This window comes from Sander lucioperca, chromosome 23 (genome assembly GCF_008315115.2).
Source record: "Sander lucioperca isolate FBNREF2018 chromosome 23, SLUC_FBN_1.2, whole genome shotgun sequence".
NCBI lineage: Eukaryota > Metazoa > Chordata > Actinopteri > Perciformes > Percidae > Sander > Sander lucioperca.
The window spans coordinates 2,272,941-2,288,716 of record NC_050195.1 but is presented as its reverse complement, the minus strand read 5'-3'; the positions used below and the strand labels follow the sequence as shown (position 1 = coordinate 2,288,716).

The following is a 15,776-nucleotide window of genomic DNA, read 5'->3' as shown; positions in this document are numbered from 1 at the left end:
ATACAGTGAAGTGTGGGATGGTAAGATTCAAATGAGATAGAGAGGACGGCTTTGTGTAACTCACATGAGGCTGGACATCCAATAAGCACACTTTGTTCTTGGAGAGGACGGAGCGGATCGAGTCTAGACTTGTCCCGTAGTAATTCCCTTTGTATTCGCCATACTCAATGAACCTGGGAGGTGAGAGGCAAAGAGATTGAAAGAGAGAAGAGATGAGAAGATTGTTAAGTAAGAAAACACCATTTTTGTGCAGGGATTAGTGTCTAATGCAACACTAATGTCCCTTTCGAAGTAACATTAGAATCTCGTCCTAATCTGGTCGACTGTCAGCACACTCCTGAGATTTATCTTAGAAATAATGATATATAAAAACCCTACAAATCCACAGAGACAGGAGGATTACTCTTTCAACCGCTGACAGATCTGAAGATAGCATTCTCTAGCTGAATTGGAAAACCAGACGGTTTGGGCGAGCGTGTTTTTAAATAATCTCCCATGCAACTATTTCAATTAGTAACACCTGTTTGTTCCAGAAAGACCACAAAGCCCCCCGAATGCCAAAACCTATCCCTCCTTTAATCCATGAGGATTTTAGCCCAGCAAGCAACTGCCTGGGCGCAAGCAAACAAAAAGACTTCTCCACCAGATAATCTTCCCCCTTTCACACCAATCAGCTGTCATGAGGAAAAAGCCACTAGTGTATTTTTAGCTAAAAACAACGAGGGAAAAAAAGGCAGCGAGAAGAGTGGAAAGAATTTGAAGCTAATAGGACGAGCAACGGGCAGAATGACTGCCTCTGTGTGACTGATGCCATGTAAAAAGAATTTTATGGTAATTGCCCATGTAAGAAAGTTTTACTGAGCCTTTTTTTTTTTAAAGGAGGTTTAAGTCTCGAACAAACCTCATATTTGGTTATGGGAAATTGATTTAAGAGTTTACAGTAGCCTGTGTTGAAAAAACTCACACCTCGCAGCATTTTGCACCGTTTGTCGTCAGAGGTGGAAGGTATATAGATTACAGGAAGGCGTGCCAGCGTAGTGGAGGTTTGGCTATATTGAGAGTATGAATTGCTGCCATTTTGACACGGAACAGGGCTTCCCTTGGGAAAGTTGTTCAAGCTAAACACACGTTGTTGTGGACCCTTTTATTTCTGCATTGTTTCTGCTGCGCGCAATGAGGCATAACGCAAACAAGGTCATCTCACTCCTCGTCTACTTTGCTGCCTTGTAATTTCAACGTGGAGTGTCCCACGCATCCATCCCACATCACAGCTCTGTCACTCACCCCTCCGACTCCCTGAAAAACATTGCATGCCTCGACCTACACCGCAACATGGCCTAAATATACAGCACCCCCTTTCCCTTCTTCTCTCTACATGCTCTGACACTATGCCCTCACCACCGCAGGCTTCCCTCTGTGTGTTTGCGTGCATAAATGTTTTGCATGTGCACCCTACAGTATATATCTCTCTCAGCTCGTGTGAGACCAGCAGAAAGACATCAATCATTCTTATGACTATTACAACTTGCATTTCAATTTGTTGGCCACAAATGTCAAGGCGGGCCGTGGCGTGGCTGCATTCGCAAAGAGCGCCTCAGGAAAGGAGGAAGCAGAGACAGGAGACCTTGAGGCCACTGTCTGGAGATCTGTTACCAACACAGGGCCCGGCCCTGTCAACACCAGCTCACACTCAGTTAAAGAGACACACAGACGACAGCAGGGAGGCTGTCTTTGAACAGTGGCAGCAAGTGCCGGACCAGTCAGACTGTCGCACTGCCTCTAGTGGTCCAGAGGGATTCTGTTGTTTTTTTATTAGAGTGAAGGGACTCAAATTGCACATGGTCTAAAAACAGTTTTATTCGTTAAACTTTGAAATAACAAAATAAACCCTAAATAAAACCTTTTATAAATGTGATTGGGATAAATGTCATTCCCTCTAATGTGATCAGAGACGAAAGATTAGTCCATTAATCCTAGTAATGAGCTAAGGAACGCAATTATTGGTTCAAGTCATGGCAAGAAAAACATGGCAAACATTTGCTAGTTCCAGCTTCTCAGATGTTGAACATTAAAATCACAATGTAACTGACTGAAATGCATGCATTAAGTATTCGGGGCCTCTGTAAGGGAAAAAAAAGATTTTGAGAATAAAGTCGTAGCATTTAAAATGTTATGGGAATAAAGTCTCTACAGGAAAAAAGTCCAAATATTTAGAGAATAAAGTTGTTATATTACGGGATATTATAACACACACACATCCGTTGTTATATTACGGGATATTATAACACACACACACACACACACACACACACACACACACACACACACACACACACACACACACACATATACAGAGACACACACACACACACACACACACCAGTTGTTATATTACGGGATATTATAACAGCTATTATAATAGTGTCAAATCTCTGCAGGGTAAATCCAGACAGCTAGCTAGACTATCTGTCCAATCTGAGTTTTCTGTTGCACGACTAAAACAACTTTTGAACGTACACATGTTCCACCAAAACAAGTTCCTTCCTGAGACTATTTTGCAGAGGCACCGTTATCGCCCATGACGATTGTGATTGGTTTAAAGAAATGCCAATGAACCAGAGCACATTTTTCTCCCACCGGTGCGCTGTGGAGGAAGGTCTGGCAATGCGAGACTACAATTCAACAAATTATATTTTAGTACAGAAATCTCTTGAAACAAGTGCATTTGTTTTGGAAACAGACAAATAGAAAAGATCTAAAAGAATTTGCACATTTGTTCAGGTGTTTTAAGTGAGTCTTCATAGAAAATTAAAAAATGATTTGGTAAAATATATATATTTACAGTATAGGGGAATAACCACTGCATATGGAAGAAGAGTTGTGTGACCTGATATTAACTTGTTTAAACTTTACTGTGTGCTCTGTCTTAATTGGAAATTGCCCACAGTGCGGCAGAAGGAGGCTACACGTTTCAAACTTTTATAAGTTGTAAATATTGACATCATGAATATCTGTAGTCCATGTCCACCGTATAAAGGTGAAATATGAAAATTTGTTGGGTCAGTCAGTTTTCTTTACTTATACCAGACACAGCTGTGCCTACTTGTTATTTTGGATATCCGTCTCAAAGAGATGTCTGGAGATGAAGTGGTACTCCACGCCGTCGCTCTCCTGGTTCTTCTTGGCCCGACTGGTGTCTGAGAGAGAGGAGAAGAGAAGGAGTGATTACCTCAAACCCAGACTGTCTGACTCACTGTTGGGGCTGAAAGCATCTAAACCAAGCCCCTTATTAACATCGATGGAAGTCTGAAACACAGCACACTGGGCCATGCCAACCCTTGTATATATTATTGTGTAATAGCACTATAAAATACACAACCTGTAGTGCTGCAGCACTAAAGTCAGACACGTAAGTGACATTCAGCAGAGGTTTACTGTGTCTTATTAAATTTGTCTCTTGTAATGTGGCTGCAGGGCCTGTAGAAACAGAAGCCGTGGCGTTAGCCGCCAGTGTTAGCCTCTGTAAGGTAATTGAGTTTGGGAGCTCTCATTAACATCAAGTCTCTACATTTACTTGGCCATAAACCATAAAGCCTCGCTGTAAAATTGGCAGTGGGGGCGGCACAAGAGGGGAACGTGAGCAGGCAGCGCTAGAAGGGCTTGTAAGGGTCAAGGAGTCGACTCACACTCCGGCTTCTTTCAGGAGTACTCCAAAAGGTCAGAGGGAAGAGTGTACACCCGTCAGACACTCCAACCTGTTCCAAAACAAACTATTAAACTTTTATCACCTGTAGCCAAAACGGCCAAGCTCTGCTTCGCTCTCCTCCGAGTTGTTCTTTTTGTAAGCATGTGTTGAGGCTGTGCCCTGTTAGTGGACCAGTGCCTTTCCTTTATAGGGTCCACACTGATCTACAGGGTTCATGGAAAACCAATGGTGTGATTTATACAATGTGCCACTTGCTTAAAAAGGAAAGACAGCCATAAATCCTACTGTGGTGGAGAGGACACTGAAGAAGATCAATGACTTTCTGTCGTCAGCCCCTGACAACAGTAGGAAAAACATGAGAGGGAAGGCCAAAACAGCCTTGTCATAAGATAACATATATTTATACCTCCCATTCAGAAATGTGTCAGACACAGCCAAAGAGCCTCTTGGTAGTTATACTAACACCATCCATTATTTTGGCATCTGTTTTGTGGCGCAGAAAATAATTACAGTGCAACAAAAGAATGTGCATCCGTTCAATCCCAAATCATGGAAAATATCAGTAAACTTGGATTGGAATCAAAATGTTTAACCCCTACTCTAATGGCTTATTGCAATGCTCCTTGTGTTTGTTAGACGGCTGGTTTACATTTTACAGCGACAAGCAGAGAGGGAGAGAGAAAAAAAGTCTTAAACAGGGCCACAAGCTGGTGGTCTCCAAAGCTCCGGTTTTCAAATTAACAAAAAGGGGTACCGCTTTCGGGCTTAATCCGAAACAACAGCAAGTGTTAAACACATCCATGTGTCCATTGGCAGAAATCAAACATTAAAAAAAGAGAGAGACAAGATACTTTCCAAGTCTCTTTCCTCTCAATGAGAGCCAGGACTTGTGCCATATACGTCTTCTATATGGGTCAGAATCAGGCTGTCTGGGCTCTATTAAAACACAGCATAACAGGTCACATTTGAAAACAATTAACATGCCTAGTGGAAAAAAAAGGCCCCACCGATGGGATTTTAACATCAGGGACATTTCTAGTGTGTAGACTTCACTGGTACACATCCATTATGCCACACGGCATATAACAAACACGGCAATTAATATCAGCGGTCCTCATATTTCCTCAAAGTCATGTCGCAGTTTCTCTCCAAGCCCCAGATGGTAACTACGCAATTACTAATGCCACTGCCCTGCTTAATTGTATGAATCAAAAAGATATATTTGTCCCGACGTGCTGGCTTTGGGACATCTCAGAACTGCAAAAAATAAATAAAAAATAAGACTTGGAGAGCCAGTCATTTGGATGGTGTTCAGACTTATGGCAAGCTGTCGTTGGGTCCTTAAAAGGAAAAAAGAAAAAAAGGGAAGAGGCAGTGGAGGAAAGAGACATAAAAAGACGGAAAGAAAGTGAGAAATAAGCTGTGAAAGAGAGGAGTGTGAGGAGCTGGGTGCCAATACATGAAGCAGTGGAATGGCATGTCTTCAGGAGGTAGAAAAACCCCAGTTTCCTCCATCATTCGGAGCTTGTCAGGCAGACTGTGAGAAGCTGACAATTACACAGGAGGAGAAACAACCGCCTGGGCCTTGACAGAACCAGCTCCCTTAGTGTGTGTGTGTGTGTGTGTGTGTGTGTGTGTGTGTGTGTGTGTATATGTCTCAGACTGGACATTCATCGCTCAAACAGCACAAGCACTCTCACACACTGTGAAAACTAAACTGGAACAAGTAAGCTAAACATCCTTCACCAAAAGTGATTATTTTGATTTGTTGCTAAAATCTCACGGGGTGCACTGGGGCGCTGTGTAGTCTGCCATCTTGTGTGCTTACATTTCACTGAGAATGTGTATCCAACGTGTTTGTCTTGGTGGACAGGTGTACAAGAGGCGTCTTGGGCACAAATGGATTGAGAAGTAGAGAGTAGAGAGGGAGACAACCGAGCTTTAGTGTCAGTTTTTTTTATGTTTGACGAGGGTCCTCAGCAGCTCACCAACACCACCAATCTTTTATGCTTATTCTATCTGTCTGAGCAGCTTGATGTTTACAGTAAGTTGTCCTTAGGCCACATCAGTTATACTGAGAGCTCACTTACTGCCAGAAATGTTTACAGAACATAAAAATAAGACTTGGTGATAAAGGTTTTTGCTTGGGTGTCCTGGTGGCCTAGTGGTTAAGAAGCATGTAGAGCCCTATTTTAACGATTTTTCTTGACAATGTTTTGAGCGTAACATGCAATAAACCCATCAGAGTGTCATCTCCCATTCCCTTTAAAAGCCAGGCGCGTTTGTACCTTGGCGTATTGCTGTTATGATGGAGGATTTGCATGTTTGTATGCTACTACGCTTCCCTGTGTGTGTGTAACAAGCATAGTATGCGCGCGCTGTGCATAAGCCTAGGCACATTTTACTAATTCACTGTTAATATTACAATAAAATGCTGCGTTATTGACTTTAGACCAGGTTTTTGTTGGTCAATGACGGGATCACTTCCCGCTGCCTCAAGATAGCAATACGGCAAGAATGCACCTGAACACACCTCCCTGTAAGACCAGCACGCCCATGGGCGCAAAGATGGGCGCAGCTGCATTTGCTATTTAAACGACGTGGGCGCTGGATGGGAAATTGCATCGGTCTTAAACTATCAAAGATACTTGCGTTCGGCTTTGCGCTGCGCTGAGCTGGGTGCAAGATAGATATAATGTCCCTGGCTTCAGTTCTGCTAGGGATCATTCTTGCATGTCTTATTCTTCTCTCTCCCCCGTTTGCTACCTGTACCTTGACTCACTATCAAAATAAAAGCAAAACAATAAAATCTTAAAAAATGTATTTCTACCTCAACAATTTATATTTGTTCTCTTTCTCTTCCTATATTCTGTCCTAATTAAGATAAAATAGAGAAAAAATTATAGAATAAGAGAATAAAAGCCTAAAAAATGCAATGTTTGGATGCTACCGATTCTATGACTGACTTTGTATCAAAGTAGAACTTGTATGCAAAATGTAACCAATATGGCATCTTGGATGTTTTGTAAGCCTATTATGCAATGTAATTTAGTAAAATAGTTTATTGTGGGTTGAGCAGAATTATTGTATGTGCTGTTGGAGCTACAATGTCTAGTTTTCTGATGTCCCACAACACACCTGGCTTTCTTATAAGCTGCTGTGAATGCAGCTTGCGGAGAAAGCCAAGTGGTATTTTCTTTCCCTTTTAAAAGTCATTTGCCGGGCGCCTGCGTAGCTCACCTTGTAGAGCGCGCGCCCATATACGCAGGCTCAATCCTCCGACCTTTGGCCCTTTGCTGCGTGTTGTTCCCCCTCTCTCTCCGCTTTAATGTCTAAGCTGTCCTATCAAATAAAGGCCTAAAAATGCCCCAAAAATAATCTTTAAAAATAAATAAAAAAAATGATTTGCCAATGAATAGCAGATCTAAAACCATGGTCTGGTAAAAGGCTTACGGTGGACACAATGTACAACACACACTCACACATAAGACAAACCGATGCATACACAGAGAGGAAAGATTAGAAGACAAATGGAATCTACTGGGTGACTTGAGATCACCTCAACGGATTGAGTGAACTTACGTGGGATGGTCACACTAAAGTGCTGGGGGTCTGAGATCAACAGTTTCCTCTTGAGTTCATTCAAGCCAACTCCTGTGGGTCCTGCACAAACACAAACACATTGTGAATATGAGAGAAGTCACAGAATCCACGACTACATCTCTCCATTTACCAAAAGAGACAGGCTGCCATTCTGAATGTCTTCCACTCTTCACTTAATGTACATTGACATTGTTAATGTTATTAGTTATTTTTTTTAAACTTTTCTTTTTAAATCCCAATGAGGCTTTACAAATGATGTTTTTATGCAACTATAATCACTTAAAATACACTAAACACTACCATCAGCATTTAACAGATTTATCGTACAATATCAAAATTATATATCAATATACAATAAGTTAAATATTTAGTAGTGCTCCTCCATTGACCCGGGTGGACTCAAAAAGAATCTCAAAAGAGACTTAAAAAAGAGTGAAGTGAGTGAAAGGCAAATTGTAAAGTGCTTTGTCCGGTAAGGCAGAAAGGAGCGGAGATACGAAGAAAAGAGTAGAGAGAATCGCAAGCTGAGAAAAGAGAAGAATCCCTGAGAAACATTGAAAAACACTAAGATAGTTAGCTTGGAGAAGATCTAAGTTTACTGACGAAGCTCTAGAGGTGGACAATACTGCACTTTTCTTGTCGAACCGCAGGTATTTAGATCAAAAGTTAGTCCTAGTGTGTCTGGCTAAAGCTGGAGTTAACGTCTGGTCTGGTTTCGTTTTTCGTGTTTGAGCCGTTGTTTCCTGGACTGACAGCAAACTGTAAGTTGGACTTTCTGTGCGTTTGCCTCACTGATAAAGATAAATGAAGATAATGCCCGCACACGAGCAACCATCAGGCCTGCAACTTGTTTATTTTTCAATACCTTTCAATACCTAAGGAGTTAATCTCATCAGTGTCAGTGAGCCAATAAGCATGCAGCATGCTTCTACCGAGATCTCATAATGTTGGTGATTGGCTGTCTAACGTTACAAAACTCTACTTCACACACAGAGACGGGGCTCACATAGTAGGAGCTGAAAAAAGAAGAAGAAAATAAGATTTGTGCCGTCATGTGTAATGTTGTAATTTTGATTTGTTAAAATGGATATTATTAAAAAAAATAGTTTAGGAACGGGTATCGAAGTCACGGTATTGGTATATCTGAGTAAGTTTGAAGTGTTTTAAGTTGAAACTGCTATAAGGGGCTTTCCGACCGGAGGGATTTTTGCAGTTCTTAGAACTAAATGTTCCTAGAACACTTTTTTCGTCGTGTTCCGACAGGAAAAATGTGGGGATTTTTAAGTTCCTCTGGCCTCAGTAGTGTACTTTTTTAGCTCCTACTTCAGAGCAGGGTCTTTTCCCTTTTCCCTTTTCCTAGGTGTACTTGATTGGTCGAACTTATAAGTCACGCCCACTGCCAACTCAGAACTTGCAGACAGAGCAACAACCAACAACGGGACATTTTTAACAATTTTCACCATCTTATTCATCATTAAATTCACTTCTGACAACGTGTTAGGCGAGAAATTAACTGTTTAGATTTTGAATATAGGCAGTCTTGCGAAAATTGATGCCAAATTGACAATTTGCTTCAAAGTTCAGAAGCTCCATCAAGTGAGGCGACAGCCAGCAGGCGCCTGCCCAGGCTTCTAGCTCGTCGCTCGGCCAGTCATGCTCAGACACCTCGCTGTAAGCTGGAGGTCTCTCAGACCGCCCTCGTAAATAAGAGGCTTTTATTTCGCTGTTGACGGATCGTTTGTTTAAATATCACAACACATGTCCATCATTAGATTAACGGGAACCTGTGGTTAACTGTCTTTTCGGAGTTAAACTCCACAAGCTTGTCCTGTGGCTCGCCAGCCGTCACACACACACACACACACACACACACACACACACACACACACACACACACACACACACACACACACACACACACACACACACACACACACACACACAGCACAGCACAGCACAGCAGGCAGAGGCGGGGTCTGTTCCGAGTATAATAAAGCCCCGTCTGTGTTGAGAAAAACATTACGTGAATTACTACGAGAATGGACGTGCATTTAATATAGGAAAAGTGCACAAGTATTAGCATCATTTGTTGTTGTTGTATGTGGCGCTACGGTCTAGTGACGAGGCTATAAAGACCGTTGCCGTGCTTGCGTCACTCCCTTACCCCTCCTACCAGTCCCTATGGCCACTTGGCCAGTGGGAATGCAAACGGAAAAAAAGATTTTGGGGGAGAGTAGTTCTTAGAACTGCTTAGAAGTGTACTTTTCCTCTAAAAAGTACAAGTACTATCCGGTCGGAAAGCACCTATAGAGGTAAAATAGTGTCAGGAGTAATTTTGGGTAATATTATTTTAAGGAATATTTCCGTATTTCCATTTCCTTATTTAAAGAGTGTACTTTGTGATATGTTTTTTGTTTGTTTTTTATTCAATCTAAAAGGTCAAATATTATTTGTGCATTTAAGTAAACGATACCTTTTCCTTATAAAGAGTTGTTATGGCCGGTTAGCTCAGATGGTAGAGCGGGCGCACATATGTTATTAGTAGGGTAGTATATGATTAACCCAAAAGAGGTAAACCTCTGTGGTAGCTACCTTAAAGAAACAAACCCAAACACCTCATCATTCCAGTCTAAAGTTAGTTAGAGCAGCTTAGGCATAATATAGAGTGCTGGGGTGCTACACAAAGATAACTGATTTAATAACAATAAACCTCCAAAACAGGTACACATTAGAGGTAAGTAGGCCTTTTCCTGTACCGTATTGTCACAAGTCAGCTGACTTTCCATCACATCCCCAGTGGGGAAACTGAGGCAACTAAGTTGGAGAGGGGAAGGCAGGAGAGGTTTTTGGAGTATTGTATATTTATTTATCTGTGGCTCCAAAAGCTGAGCACCCGTCCTGCATTTAATAGCCAACTATCTAACATGTGGATATGGTAGAGTACAATCAAACTGCAAAGTAATTTAATGTTGAAGGAACACTAAAAAAAGAATGGCAGAACCTTGTTTACACTGGTTTTGGTTTGGTGGAAATCACTGAATCAATATCCAAATGTTCTCTCTTCTTTTATGGCTTTGCCTCCGTTTCTTTTACTACTCTTTGACTCTGAAAGCCATTCTCCAGAATTTTGGTTAGTCGTTATACAGGTGCTACATCATCCTAATTTGAACCGACTGGCATCAATGTCTTCAACGAACTGGTCGAGAACTCAGTGTTGGAGTAACAAGTGCATGGCTTGGCGTTTTAGTGTTTTACCACAGCTCTGCAGTGGCTGGACAGTTAGAGACAGCGCTTGATCTGGGCTCGAGATTCCTTGCATGCCTGACGTTCTGGGCAGGCACTACAATCGCATCAAACCCCATTGGAAATTCATTTCTCCAGGCAAATGTGTTTAGCAGGCCGCTCATCTAAAACAAACGGACAATGAGTTCACTCAGCGATGCGGATTAGGTGGAAAGCGAGGGAGAGGGAAGGAAAAAATGTTGAAAAAGGCAAGCTCTGTATTTCTAAGAGAAATGGTGCTCCTGTTTCCTCTCGTGCTATCTAGAGGACCAACGCCTCTGCATTTCCTCTGGTGTAAAGCAGAAAGGTTCTGGAGTGATCCACAACCTTAAGCATAATATCTGAACACTGGCAGCCTTCACACACATACAAATTCACACTCTATGCTTTCCCTTTACTTCAGCACCCAGTAACACATGGTTTGAGTCCTATTGTGCGACTGCTGTAAGTGATAAAAGCTGTTTCCTCAGCGCACTCACACTGTGAATTCAAAAAGAGAAGAAAAAAAAAAAAGAAAATAGAGAAAAATACCAAGACCCTCTTTGGACCAACGGCGCGAGGCATTCTGTGGTTAGTGTCTCTCACAAACAAGCACATGGCCAAGCAAAGACAGCAATCAATCTTAGCTGGGGAGAGGGAGTTTTTCAGTAAGAAAAAAAAAAAAAAAACAGTACCTGGGGGTTGAGAGCTTGGGTGATTTATTAAGATGAGGAAATGGAGTTCATTTTGAATTTGTTTCGGAAGCGCGGGAGGAATGCAGCGGTGCTGTTTGAACAAGGCTGTGGACCAATGTTGTTGTAGGTGCTGAAGGTGGCAGAGCGTCGTAAAAGAGGCTCTTTTATGAGCCCTATCACAGTGGTGCAGACAGTCCTCTCGGCAGGCTACAAACCTCTACACAAGCTTGTTTGCTTGAATCTGAGCGAGGATATCAGGGCCCGGGCATGGGGGCCCAACAGAGCCATTTCTGCTACCCTTGGTATGACTAACGGCCCCACTTCTGCACGCTTGTAAAACCATTTTCACCTTGTATCATCGCTCCCTTGCTTGCAACTTGTGATATCAATGATGCATGGCAGCAGACCTTCATCAGAATACCTCAGATGGCGATTAAAGCTTATTCCAGCTGTACCACCGCCTGCCAAGGGGGCCCAACAGACCAACCACCAGGTCTTTTTACAAGTAGAAGTTGTGCCCTGTGGTCCTGTTCCACCGTCTGACCCTAAACACTGCCACCTCTTTGTGCATTGTTTGTCTTTAACAATGCCCCAATACAACAGCAACATTATAAATCTGAATGCCACAATAAAAAAAGGCATAACTCTTCAAATTTTCGGGACCAAGCTGCCATATTTAGATTGTGTTTATGTGTTTTTCTTTCCCTCCATTTGTCTCTCTCGCTGGCCCTCTTGCGGTACTTCTGGCCTTGCAGATTGCTGTGCCAGTAAAAGTGTCAGTTTTCATTACAGCACTCATTAGAGAAGTTGCTTTTAATATCTCGAGCTTAATAACTTCCAGGCCAAGCGTGGAGCACATCGCATGCAGTCTGTGCCGAGAGGTCGAGGCTAGGCCCTACTTTTGGGCCCCAGAGCCTCGACCCAGCCTTAAACCTCCCAGCCTGCATCACATCCAGGGCAGGGTATATTACAGCACTACTCATAGTGCTGGCCCTGCTGCTACCACATTTAAAGGATGACAGTGGTGCAATGTGGTCACAGCAGATCATTTACAACGGACTGCTACTACATTTTCAACAGGAGTTGAAACGGAGTCCCAATTTTATATATTTGGATACCACATAAACATTCACTTAGGCATTGGTGTATATGAAATATGTTTGGACTAAACCCCAAACTAAAAGCTTTCAATTCATCTTACTGTAAGTTTAGTGTGTCAAGTTACAAGGAAATGTGGAAATCAGCACACCATTTTGTCAGGTTAAATAATCAGATTTCTTTCTAAACCATCAGTGGTTTGGTCAAGCTATGCATGCAGTATGTAAAATATATTTTTATTGGCGGTCTGATTTAAAATGTATAAAAACCCAGATAAGCATCTTGATTTGTCTTTGAAACAGATCTCAGACTCTGTGCAAGAGGTGGGCAGCAGGTCATTCATTAGTGGGTACGGTGGACCTTTGGCTCCACATTAATGAAGAAAGGCCTCGAGGCATTCCTGAAAAGCTTTGGGAGAGGGGGATGTTTGATATAAAAATAATGGGGGGACTGTGCTGGAGCAAAGCAGAAAAAGTGCAGGGCTAAGGCCATGTCAGTCAGGCAGGGTCGTGTCCTGTCTGCAAGTACTACAATAAAGACTTTACTTTTTCTCTGAAGTGTTACATTGACCGTTCGCTAAACCATTACTTCACCACATGTTAAAGGCTGTAGACGAGCTGTAGTAAGAGGAATACTCTTAATGTAAAGATGTGTAAAGTAGTAGTAGTAGTACATCTTTTTGCCGTTAAAAACCAAAACACAAGAGCAGAAGTGTAAGGAAAGAATTACACAGTGTGTTAAACTGCGTTAACAGAAGCAGTCGTTAGCATGTTTGGCTAACAAGCTTTCTACCTACAGGAGACTTCCAGAGCCGAAGAGCATGTACTGTAATTAGCTAGCTAACTATCTTATTATGTGGGGTTAAAGAATAAGTTAGAAAAGAAAAATCCTGTTCACAACTAGCTACCGATGATCACAAAAACGATTATTTTGCACATTACGTTTTGCAGTAAACTCTTATTTTGTCTTGTGTTCTGAATGAAAAGTATAAAGGGAAATGTCACAGTTGAGGGGTTTTTCTCTGTTGATTTGTTTAACTGTTTCACTGTTTTTTAGGTTCAATAATTGCAACATCTTTACAGATAGAGTAGTCTAGACTAGTCTAGTCTAGACCACACTATAATTTACAGAGACCCGACAATTCCAGTAATTCCCCCAAGAGCAAGCATTTGGCGAGGAAAAACTCTCTTTTAAGCAGAAACCTCGGTGGTGATAAAAACTATATTGACCAAAATAATTGTGACTCCATAATCATGCAGCCCTAGCCCAAGTTGAAAGAGCTGATGGGATATTTCACTGGAAATGTACCTCATACGATTTCATATGACCAATAAAATTGATTGATTGATTGATCGAGCTAGACATAACCTGGAGGAGCAGTATTTGAGAATGTCCGAATCAGTTGGAAAACAGAAGAAAACAAACATCAGAGGTTGAAGAAGAAAAAGGGTAATTTACACAAAGACACCAACGAAGATGTCCAACTGGAGAGACGATGAGATTTGGGGACTTCTCCTGCACGCTCTACCAAGGCCCCACCCCTCGCCAAAACCAAACGGAGTATTTCCAGTAAGTGGGAAAACTCTGATAAAATTGAATTGAAATCACTGTAAACTGCATATGTGCTGTAAAAGGTCGATTGCTGGGATGAAAATTGAAAATGGCCAGAGTACAGGTTGAAAGTAGGGCTTTTGCTTGTTGAATTTCTAAACTTATCAATTGCTTAAATAGACTAAATGTCGAGTGAATGCCCTTACATTGAGGAATAAAGTGGCTCACCCCTGAACAGCAAAAGGAAAAGAGCAGTTACAGAGAAAAGCATTGGAAAGGAAAAGATTTTGAATAAGAAAAATCAAGAGACTCCGGGGAGAGGAAGAAAGAGAGAGGAGAAACATAAAGCAGATCTTTCCTTGGCCCTTTGCTTCATTACGTGTGAAATTGTCCATAGGTTGTCCTCCAAATTATGGACGTTAATTGAAAATATTTACATTAGCATGACAGGTGGGAGAGGTTCAGCATCCTCTGTGTAAGGTTGTGACATGCCGGCAGGAAAATGGGCTTGCTAATTTGCAACACGCCTGATGAAGTCCATGCTCTGTGAGGTGTATTTAAGTGAACCAAGGCCTGGTCAATCAAGCTAGGATCAACTCTGCAGAGAGCATGCGTGAGACAAAAAAGAGAGACCTTGTTGCCAGTGGTGTTCACTTCTAGATTAATCTTACAAATGTTAAAAAAAAAAACTGCTGTCAGAATATGTGAAATGAAAAGATAAAAGCTGGACCTGACTTTTGAGTATATCTCTTCCCCTTGATGAATGGAAATAGAGGCAGGAATGTTTTGTTCCATCTGTGTCTGAGACATTCCTGTCATTTTTTTGTCACAAAGTAACAAAACTAAAAAAGGAAAATGTGAAAATGATCACTGATGGTACAGTTGGTCCTGAGAAAGGCTTTACTGTTGCACCTGGCTTAGCATATTGTTCCACCATTCACTGGCAACGCTCGTCTTCCAACCACAAATACAGAATGAGAAACCGCTAAATTCATTTCAAGACCTTGGCACGTTACGAAGCTCTTTGGAGGGCTTTGTAACACCCGCTCCTCGAGGCAAGTGTTAACAATTCCATGGGCCTGAGAAATTGAAAGACATTGAGAGCGAGGTGCCGTAAATGAAAGCACTAAATGTGACTGATTATTATGTGGTCTGCTCTGTCGATTCCTCTAAGTGCTTCAAGTCTAAATTAAGGAGGGCCAGGATGACTGTGTGTTAGTCCCCACATTGGGAAGCTCATTTCTGGGTTGGGGGTCGTGAGAAGGTAAGGCCAAGCCATCTGGGGCTGCAGAGTCGTTTCTGTGATCTGTATGTGTCACCATGCTGGGAGTTGAGGATTTTTATTAAAATCTATGGTGCCAAGTTTAACAGCAGTAGACCCCCCCACCCCAAAAAAAAAAAAAAAAAATGCAGTGTCATCAGAGCTTGACAACAGTGGTATTTTTTGATAACGTTTTTGGAGTGAAGCGCTCTACTCACCTACTAGAACCACCAGCCTGTGTTTAGCCCCACTCTGCCTGCGGTAAGGGGTGACCTCCTCGTAAGTGGGCACATCAGCCATGTCGTACATGTCACTCTTCTTACACTCGTACATGGACTTGTTGGTCTTCTTGTCCTTCCTGCTCAGACGGAAGCTTCTCCTGAACCCAGCTGGAGGTCGGGATGAAAAGAGAGAGGAAGGGAAAGGAGACAGAAAGAGACACATTAATCTAAAATATACCTTAAGAAAATGTTTGTGTCAGTATGTGTGTCTGTGAGGGTTTCTAAATTCAGACACAACTGTATGCAGCTGTGCAATTCGATTTATGGTCGTTTCATGTCTTGGCAAACACCTCCAGAGCTCGATGTCCAAAATCTCATAG

At 42.0% G+C, this 15,776-nt stretch overlaps 1 protein-coding gene across 1 annotated transcript in view; it reads right to left on the bottom strand.

The window, feature by feature from the left end:
• mpp7a (membrane protein, palmitoylated 7a (MAGUK p55 subfamily member 7)) overlaps positions 1-15,776 on the bottom strand; it is a gene marked incomplete at its 5' end in the record, with an annotated part of 82,979 nt that overhangs the window by 10,467 nt on the left and 56,736 nt on the right. Inside the window, 4 exons of the mRNA XM_035998315.1 lie at positions 65-173; positions 3,104-3,197; positions 7,289-7,369; positions 15,394-15,564. Of these exons, the coding sequence (XP_035854208.1) occupies positions 65-173; positions 3,104-3,197; positions 7,289-7,369; positions 15,394-15,564 (455 nt within the window). The remainder of the gene's footprint in view (positions 1-64; positions 174-3,103; positions 3,198-7,288; positions 7,370-15,393; positions 15,565-15,776) is intronic.